The sequence below is a fragment of the Helianthus annuus genome, chromosome 11 (genome assembly GCF_002127325.2).
Source record: "Helianthus annuus cultivar XRQ/B chromosome 11, HanXRQr2.0-SUNRISE, whole genome shotgun sequence".
Taxonomy (NCBI): domain Eukaryota; kingdom Viridiplantae; phylum Streptophyta; class Magnoliopsida; order Asterales; family Asteraceae; genus Helianthus; species Helianthus annuus.
This window is the reverse complement of record NC_035443.2, coordinates 174,878,626-174,888,049: the sequence shown is the minus strand read 5'-3', so window position 1 is coordinate 174,888,049 and position 9,424 is coordinate 174,878,626. Positions and strand designations below refer to the sequence as shown.

Genomic DNA, 9,424 nt, shown 5'->3' with positions numbered 1-9,424 from the left:
GTAAATTACTTTTTGAGTCCCTGTGTTTTAATGGTTTTAACCACTTGAGTTCAAAATCAAAAAGTTTAACGCCCTGAGTCCCTAGCCATTTATTTTATAACGTTTTGAGTCCAATTTTGTTCATTTTATAACGATTTGAGTCCAAAAAATTGGACTCAAAAGGTTAAAATTTGGACTCAAAAGGGCTCAAATGGTTAATGAAAATGCTTATATGGACTCAGGTCGTTAAACTTTTTGCTTTTGGACTCAACTAGTTAAAACCACTAAAGCACAGTGACTCAAAAAGTAATTTACCCTATTACTTAATATACAAAATTACATTTATTCAGCTCGTACAATAAATGAGGTTTTTAAAGATATATTTTTTATTATTTAGTATATAAAAATTTATTTATTAAACTTGTGCAATACACGGTTTATAAATGTTATAGTATCCCGAACCTGATTAGGACTTTGTTTCTTCAATTTGTTTTTTTATTTTAAATTTTAAATATAACCAACATAAAAACATAGTATATAAAATTTATATGACCACTAGACCATTGGTGCGACCTCAAAATATAATAGTTTTTATATATTTATTTGAAGAACAATATTATTTTTCAATATATATATTGGTTGCTTCCGGTACACAATGTTCTTAACCTAAGAAACGTAGATAATCGGATCAAACGAACTCCGATTGAACTCACTCCAACAGCGTTGAAACCAGTTCGTCGAACCCTCTATATATAAGTACGGTTTTTTTCCCTTTGTACCCTCACTTTTTTTCTCTCCTTACGCCTACGTCTCTCAAGCGAGGCTTATGCGCATTGAGTGCGCTAAGCGCCTTTGATAACTATGGTTGTCGTATAAAATGGGTCTAACTTGAAGTTGCCTTCTCCCCAAATCGTCTTCGAGAATTTTTCTGCTATTAGATTGAATTTACAAAAGGCTGAAAATCGTAAATGCTAACTCCAGATAACTGATTTATAACATATTAACATGATAACTAATAAGGCATTATTCATAGATAAAACACTGTGTTCCCAGTTAAGCAACAACACCTTCTTAGCAGCCAACACGTCCTGTAAATCACAAGTAAACTTTGTTCAACCGATCGTTGACTTAAATTTTCCATAAATGTAAACACACACGAGAGGTCTAAAATCATCATTCAGCGCCGTTCAAGCCGAAACAATTGTTAAATAATTTGGTTATGAAAAATACTATCGACTTACACTTAATGCATTTGCCGGTACATCGTACTGCTTCCAGGGTAAGTAGTTTGCTCTCGTCTCTGCAAAACCCGACAAATTTGTCTTTAATAATCTTACTCTTTATTTTCTTTTGAGTTAATTACTGTTTTCGTCCCTGTGGTTTGTCAAAAATCACTAACTCAGTCCATTAATTTAAAAATTGCGATTTCAGTCCCTGTGGTTTCACTTTCTTAACCATTTCAGTCCCTGTGGTTTCACTTTCGTAACCATTTCAATCCATTTATTATGTTAGTACAAGGACTGAAATGGTTACGAGGTGGACTGAAATGGTTACGAAAGTGAAACCACAAGGACTGAAATCACAATTTTTAAACTAATGGACTGAAATAGTGATTTTTAACAAACCACAGGGACGAAAACAGTAATTAACTCTTTTCTTTTGTATTTCTGTGTTATGTAAGAACTAAGAATTACCTGGATATACCTAGGATCAGGGTTGGAAATTTTTAATGATCCTATGAAGCAAAAACATCAAGATAATATAATAAGAATTTAAATAAAAAAAGAGTACAATAATAAACCAAGCTTGATGATGAATAAATATCATACCAGATTCGTAATGAACACGCTGCTGATCATAATGAGGGATGGATGTCACGTTTACAATTGGTCTGTTTGTAAAAATATAAAATTTAGTCACTTCATTTAATACAAGGAAAAATTACAAGTTTTGTCCTTTATCTTTATACCACTTTTCAGGCGGTGTCCTTTTTAACGAATGTTGACAGACGGTGTCCTTTACTAGGTATTTTATTGCAAGTTTAGTCCTTTACACCCAACCCAGTTAAAAAACCCTGTTAATTGTTGGGTGTAAAGGACTAAACTTGCAACAAAATACCTAGTAAAGGACACCGCCTGTCAACAATTAAAAGGGTTTTTTAACTGGGTTGGGTGTAAAGGACTAAACTTGCAACAAAATACCCAGTAAAGGACACCGCCTGTCAACATTCGTTAAAAAGGACACCGCCTGAATAGTGGTATAAAGATAAAGGACAAAACTTGTAATTTTTCCTTAATACAATTCAATTATACAAATCATAATAGATATCAAAGTGAGATTAACAAACCGGTGATGTGTAACATTAGGAATTTGAAGATGAGATTGGTGGTACGCTCGTGGATCATGATGATATGTTGATTTGCTTTCCTGCATATGTAATTTCCCAAACAATATTTTGAGCTATGATATAATAATACTTTTTAAATAAAATTGGTGGGCTTTTTTTTTCTAATTTGTAAGATCCATATAATTACCAGTTCGGTAAACGGTTGTTTCCCTCCAAACGAGAGTTGATGATGACCTGCGAGAGGAATAATGATAAGAGGAACAGTAAGAGGTCTGAACCATTAAGTGGTTAAGCACTTAACCACTCAGAAGTTGCCAAAATTTTAGATTTGGCCTCTGGCTTTTCAAAAGTACACAGACGGTCCTTGTGGTTTGCATTTTGTAACACATTTAGTCCCCAACTTTTTTCAAAAGTACATGGATGGTCCCTGTGGTTTGCACTTCATAACGCATTTAGTCCCTAACTTGGACATGCTAAAACCTTTAGATTTGTTGGTTGGGGACTAAATGTGTTACAAAGTGCAAACCACAGGGACCATCCATGTACTTTTGAAAAGCTAGGAGGGACTAAATAAAAATTTTTGGCAAACCATAGGGACCATCTGTGTACTTTACTCTAATTTTCAATATTATATGTATCTATGATAACGAAAAAATTATTTATTTTAATAATAACCTGTAGTTGAGCTTGGTCCACCTTGCTTCCATGATGCTTGCTCCCTTAAAAGTTGTACAAGTTCAGCAGTAGTTGACGATGCTAAATCATTTCTAGAATCTTCATGTTTACCGATCATGATTTTAGATTTTTGCGGCGGCTTGTAGACACCTAAATATGAGTCATATGATGACTTTTGTTGAGATTGTCTTGATTGGTACGCGTTTTGGTATTGGTTATGAGATTGTCTTGATCGGTTTGCATTTTGGTAAGCATGAGAGACCTCAGTAACAGCAGAACCCGAGATGGTCTTCATTGGTTTGACTTTTGGTATTGACTTTGCAAGAGAAACCTTCAACTGACCCTACAAATCAAAGAGATGTAAAGAACGGATAACTTCAACACAATTATAAATGAGTAAAGTGCACATATGGTCCCTTTGGTTTACCAAAATTTTGGATTTGGTCCCTAGCTTTCCAAAAGTACACGGATGGTCCCTATGGTTTGCCAAAAACTTTTATTTAGTCCCTAGCTTACCAAATGTACATAGATGGTCCCTGTGAGTGTGGTTTGCATTTTGTAACGCTTTTAGTCCCCAACCAACAAATCTAAAGGTTTTGGCATGTCCAAGTTAAGGACTAAATGTGTTAAAAAGTGCAAACTACAGGGGCCATCCATGTACTTTCGGAAAAAGTTGGGGACTAAATGCATTACAAAGTGCAAACCACACTCGGAGGGACCATCTGTGTACTTTTGGAAAGCTAGAGACCATATCCAAAATTTTGGTAAACCACAGGGACCATCCGTGTACTTTACTCATTATAAACACTAATAAAACGACAAGCTGCATAAAATAGTTTTTAAATTTGCTTGTAATAATCATATGTTTTTTAGTATAGAGACGGTTCTTGAATGAAACTAAGAAACTCAATTTAGGTTGAAACAAGGGGTAAAAATGTAATCTTATTACACCACTAAAAGTTTTATTGTTTTTGCATCAGACATGAAACTGATAGCACATCTATAACATACCGTTGGGCCACTGTTGCTGGTTGACTTTTTGCAAGTCAAAGCCTCGATACACGAATTAGCAGCTTCACACGTCTTGTAATTAATAAATGCGAAATCATTTCTCTTGGTTGTTCGAAGATTTTTGGCAAGAGCAATACTTTCGATTTCACCGAACGTTTTAAAATGGTTGTTTACTTCCTTTTCATCCCAAGACAACGGTATATGTTCAGCGTAAACAGATTTGTTCTACACAAAAGGCAATATGACTTTGAGTGTAAGAAACTATTTTACATGTGTCACATGACAAGGAATTAAATTTCTTTGGATAACAGATGTAGCAATTTTGACCCATTTACTTATGAATGTGTTAGTTCGGGTTGTGTTTTATGTTTATGTGTCAAATAGATAAAATATTTAAAAAAAAAATACTAAACGGATCACATGGGTTGAACGTAGGGATGAGATCGGTACAGTACTCGCCGGTACCGAAAACCAATACCGAATATTATGCTACGGTACGGGTATCGGTACCGGTATTTCAATACAGTACTCGATTTGGTACCATTTTGTTTTTTCTGTCTTTTAGGCACCCGTACTTTAAGCATTCATAAGGGTACTAAATAGATAAAATCGGTACGAGTACCAATAAAGTACGGGTACCGATAAGATAAAATTGGTATGAGTAGTAATACAATACGGGTATGATATCAAATAGGTAAAATCGATATGAGTACCATAATAATAGCATAATATGAAAATAAAACATAATAAATTAATTAGTAATCAAATTCGGTACCAGTACCGTTTTTACCCGTACTATACCGAAAGTACCAAAATCAATATAACTAGGTATCGATACATGTACCGAATAGCCAAAATCGGTACGGGTATCGTTGTGGGTACATGTATTTTGGGAAAAAATCTCATCCCTGACACCGACTTCTATAAAAAATTAAACAAGCTAAATACGATGAATAATTATTAATGCAAATAGCTAAAGATAAACAATTAAGTATTAACTAACATTATGGGTATCTTCTTCAACTGGATCAACAGATGACGAGGCCCACGAAACTTTTATATTTGAACGCTTTCCAAAAACATTTTCATTTTGAAGTTTATGGTAAGCCATTTGAGCATCCCGTTTTGTTTCAAATTCAAGAAAGGCAAAACCGCAGTTCAGTTTAGCGTTATCAGGGTCGGGTACAACTAAAACTTCGTCTAATTTCATGATCCCGATTTTCTGCAACAATTCAACAACCTGCAAAAAAGAATTATCTTGTTAAGCATAAAAACTTGAGTAAAGTACACGGATGGTCCCTATGGTTTACCAAAATTTTGAATTTGGTCCCTAACTTTCCAAAAGTGCACGGATGGTCCTTGTGGTTTGCACTTTGTAACGCATTTAGTCCCCAACCAACAAATTTAAAGGTTTTAGCATGTCCAAGTTAGGATGAAAATGCGTTACAAAGTGCATTCCACAGGACCATCCATGCACTTTTGGAAAAAGCTGGAGACTAAATGCGTTACAAAGTGCAAACCACAGGGACCATCCGAGTACTTTTGAAAAGCTAGGGACCAAATCCAAAATTTTGGTAAACCACAGGGACCATCCGTGTACTTTACACTAAAAACTTGGTTAAATTGGTAACTATGTTATGACTTACATGTTCTTTGTTCCACTTCTTATCGATATTATTGAGTAAGATAGTATCAATCCCTTCGATAGCAGACGTTCGACACGGTCTTCCACATATCTGTAGTTGTATTTTAGAAAATATACGAGAAACAAAACAACGATGAGTGGACTTTTATAAAAAAAATCACATTCAATCAAATTCTTCAAACCATACACTAAACGTTAGAAACAACTAAAAAGAATAATCTACAGGAAAAATGTTGACAAAATAGAGTTACCTCAACATTCTGGTATTTGGTAAGAGCCAAATTCGCAAGCTCTGCTGAAGCGAAAGTAACAAAACCGAACCCTCTCTTTTTCCCGGTTTTGAAATTTAATATTACTTTCACTTCAACAACCTCACCGACCTCTTCGAAAACTTTTCTAATATCTTCTTCTTTTGTCTCTTGACCCAACCCATGGATGAAAATCTTTTTGACATGTTTCGTATACAGTCTGGATGGTACCATTTTCTCGTTTGGTAGGTTAGTCTCACTTACAGCTTCTTGTGATTTTAAAGCATCGGTTTCAGTTTTTACTAGCTCCTTCACACCGTTCTCACCTTCAGGTTCTTTTACGTTCGTGCTGTTAGTATCGTGCTCCCTGTTCGACAATTCAAGTTGATTCTCGTTACTGTCCTGTGATTCGGTTAGATTCTGAGAGCTTTCCGGCAATGCACTTGTGTTCTCATCATTATTCTGCAATCCGATTCGGTTCTGATCGCTGTCCTGCAATTCGATTAGATTCTGAGTATCCAACAATGCACTTCTATTCTGATCAAGATTCTGAAATCCGCTTCGAATCCGATCACTTTCATGCAATTCTACTAATTTCTGATCACCATCCTGCAATTCGATTCGATTCTGAGAACCAACCAACAATGCACTTCCATTCTGATCATAATTCTGAAATCCTCTTCGTTTCTGATCGCTTTCCGGCAAATCAATTCGATCCTGATTTTGAAAACTATCCACCAATGCACTTCTATTCCGGTCACCATCCCCCAATTCTATTCGATTCCGATCACCATCCTGTAATTCAATACCATTCTGATCACCATCCTGTAATTCTATTTGATTCCGATCACCATCCTGTAATTCAATACGATTCCGATCACTATCCAGCAACCCGGCACAACTCCGATCACCATCCCGCAACTCGATTCGCTCCGGATTACAAACCTGATCACCTAACAACAATGATGAAGCTACCAAACCACTAACCTCCACCTTCTTCACACTCTCAGCTTCTTTTAACCCCTCAATTTCAACATTATCTTTCTCAATTTCCATTACACACTGAACATTAGGGTTAGGGCTTGTAACTTTTCCTAAATCACTACTATCATTACAATTGGATGCAATTAACACACGCTTTGGTACCTTTCGAATAATCTTCTTCTTCACGATCTTCTTCACAACCCTAACTTTCTTCTTTGTCACCGGATTAATTCTAATTTCAGCATTCTCCGTTTTCTCCTCACCTAGGGTTAGGGTTTCCTCCATCTTTGATGATTCAATTTGTTCCGTTTGGTTTATAACTTGTTCCTGTATCTTTGGTTTCTGTGCCGGCGGCGTGACGGTGGCGATTGGTGGTTGACTTGTGTTACGCCGTCGAGTAACAGCCGAGTGTTTTTTTGGTGAATAGATAAATAGGTGTCATGTGAGTTGCATTTAAATGTAAGGTATTTAAAAATAGATATTGGTACCGGTATCGAGTACTCGATACAGTAGCGGTACCAGTATGGTGCGGTATTCAAAGGTAAAAAATGGGTAAAATATCGTGCCACGCTGAACCGAAAGTTCCAATATTGAAAAACATAAAAATTGGGTACCAAATGCTACTGAAAATTCGATCAATAGGTACGGCTCAGTATTATTGGTACTGTTTAAATACTGGTATTTTTGGTACTTAGTATCGATTGCTCATCACTAGAAAACGTTAATACTTGATGGGCGTCCCTACATGTGTTGGGCACGTGAAGGGTAATTGGCAGACTTGGTAATAGACGTTAGGGTCATTGATTAGATAGTGTGGACAGATAGGGGGTGTTTGGGATTCTTTTTTAACTTCTGACTTATCAAAAGTCCTTCTCAAAAGTGAGAAGTTAGAATTTCTAACTTCTCAATTTCTCCTTTTTAAAGCTAATTCAAGCCATAAAAGTCCTTCTAAGAAGGTGTTTGGGATTCCTTTTAACCTTAAAAGTGCTTCTCATGGAATGTTTGAGATTCCTTTTAACTTCTAAGAAGTTAATAAGTCAAAAGTAGCTTCAAAATAAGTTAATCCAAACACCCACATAGTGTCAATAATTCAAACGTCAGGACTAATAGTGTTAAAAATGGATGAAACTTAATGTTAATAGTCTAAGGGATGAAGAAAATAGAATTTTATGAATTTTGTAAGGGTTCGTTTGTTAGAAACTTTTAATAAAAATCCTTTTTGTTGTTGTATAAATTAGTAATTGGGATTAATGATTTGGAGGGTGTTTGGGGTTGAGTTTTGAAAATAAATTATGCGTTTTGAATAATTAGAATTAGATAATTAACTGTAATAAGATTGCGTTTTCAACCTGATTATTTGATTATTGTGTTTTGAAATCGTAAAAAATCTATTTTGAGTGTTTGGTAAAAAATTAATTAAAAAGTGATTTTTTACGTTTTGTAGAGTTCAAAACGTGATAATCCATAAGTAGGTCACCCCTTGCTGCAGGAAAACATGATAATCCAAAAACTGATTTTTTACGTTTTCACTTATTTATTTTTTTGAAATATATATACTTGCCAAACACTCAAATAGTTGATTATCTGATTATTGTGATATCAAACAACATAATCAAATCCAAACAATGTTGATTATCTGATTATTGTGATATCAAACAACATAATCAAATCCAAACACTATCTTTCTGCAGCACGTTTTGTTACAGCTAATTATATGATTCTGATTATTCAAAACGCATAATCTATTTTCAAAACTCAACCCCAAACACCCCCTAAAATGTGATGTTGAAAGATAGTGTTTGGATTTGATTATGTTGCTTGATATCACAATAATCAGATAATCAACTATTTGAGTGTTTGGCAAATATATATTTAAAAAAATAAACAAGTGAAAATCCTTTTCTAAACGCAAATAATCATTTTTTGGAAAACTGTGTTTTGTTGCAGTAGGGAGAGCTGCTTTTGGAAAACTGCGTTTTGTAACTTTCTAAACGCAAATAATCATTTTTTAAGAGTAAATTTCAAAGTTCATCCTTTATGTATGTCTAATATATCAAAGTATGTTCTTTATCTTTAATAACTTCAGAAAACATCCTTAATGTTTGAAAAACTAATCAGGTTATGTCCTTTACCCTAAACCTTGTTTGTTTTCCCAGTTAAATCAGGTCATGTGAGAAGCACATGAGGGTATATTGGTCTTTACCTTAATAAAAACCCTAAACTCCACCATCATCTTCTCCATCTTTCAATCACCTACACATCAACATACCCCCTTCTTCTCTCTATCTAACAATCCTACCACCACCACAACCTGGCATATTCAAGAGGGAGTGAGAGAGAGAGATTCAGCAGAAGAGGAGGCAGGAAAGAGAGAGAGAGAACCGGCGGAGCCGGTGCCGTCGTCTACGGCGGCGGTGGTTCCAGCGACACAGTTAAGTTCTAGTTTCACTTCAAAATCGGATTCTGTTTGGATTTATTTTCAGATTCATTACAACCCAGTTTCAGTTTGGGTTCGGGTCCAGTCAAAGTAGCCAA

General features: G+C 35.2%; 1 protein-coding gene across 2 annotated transcripts; it reads right to left on the bottom strand.

Annotated features, from left to right (window-relative positions):
- Nucleotides 1-863: 863 nt before the first annotated feature.
- On the bottom strand, nt 864-7,332 carry LOC110891164. Of its 2 annotated transcripts, XM_022138831.2 has the most exons (12): nt 6,750-7,332; nt 5,909-6,533; nt 5,659-5,748; nt 5,016-5,252; nt 4,013-4,237; nt 3,002-3,344; nt 2,514-2,560; nt 2,327-2,406; nt 1,809-1,870; nt 1,674-1,714; nt 1,221-1,279; nt 864-1,067 (listed from the first exon to the last, which is right to left on the bottom strand). In XM_022138831.2, the coding sequence occupies exons 1-11, from the start codon at nt 7,172-7,174 to the stop codon at nt 1,223-1,225; spliced, it is 2,232 nt and encodes a 743-aa protein (XP_021994523.1). In that variant the 5' UTR covers nt 7,175-7,332; the 3' UTR covers nt 864-1,067; nt 1,221-1,222. The 2 variants fall into 2 exon arrangements, with proteins under 2 accessions (XP_021994523.1, XP_021994522.1); XM_022138830.2 differs by having other exon boundaries at nt 5,909-7,332.
- Nucleotides 7,333-9,424: the final 2,092 nt, after the last annotated feature.

Excerpts from the sequence above, each read along its gene's own strand:
- LOC110891164 (XM_022138830.2), bottom strand. The coding sequence starts at position 7,174 with ATGGAGGAAACCCTAACCCTAGGTGAGGAGAAAACGGAGAATGCTGAA. Across the intron at positions 2,561-3,001 it reads TGGACCAAGCTCAACTACAG|GTCATCATCAACTCTCGTTT; the intron begins GTTATTATTAAA and ends TTCCTCTCGCAG. Across the intron at positions 1,871-2,326 it reads CCTAATGTTACACATCACCG|ACCAATTGTAAACGTGACAT; the intron begins GTTTGTTAATCT and ends TTTTACAAACAG.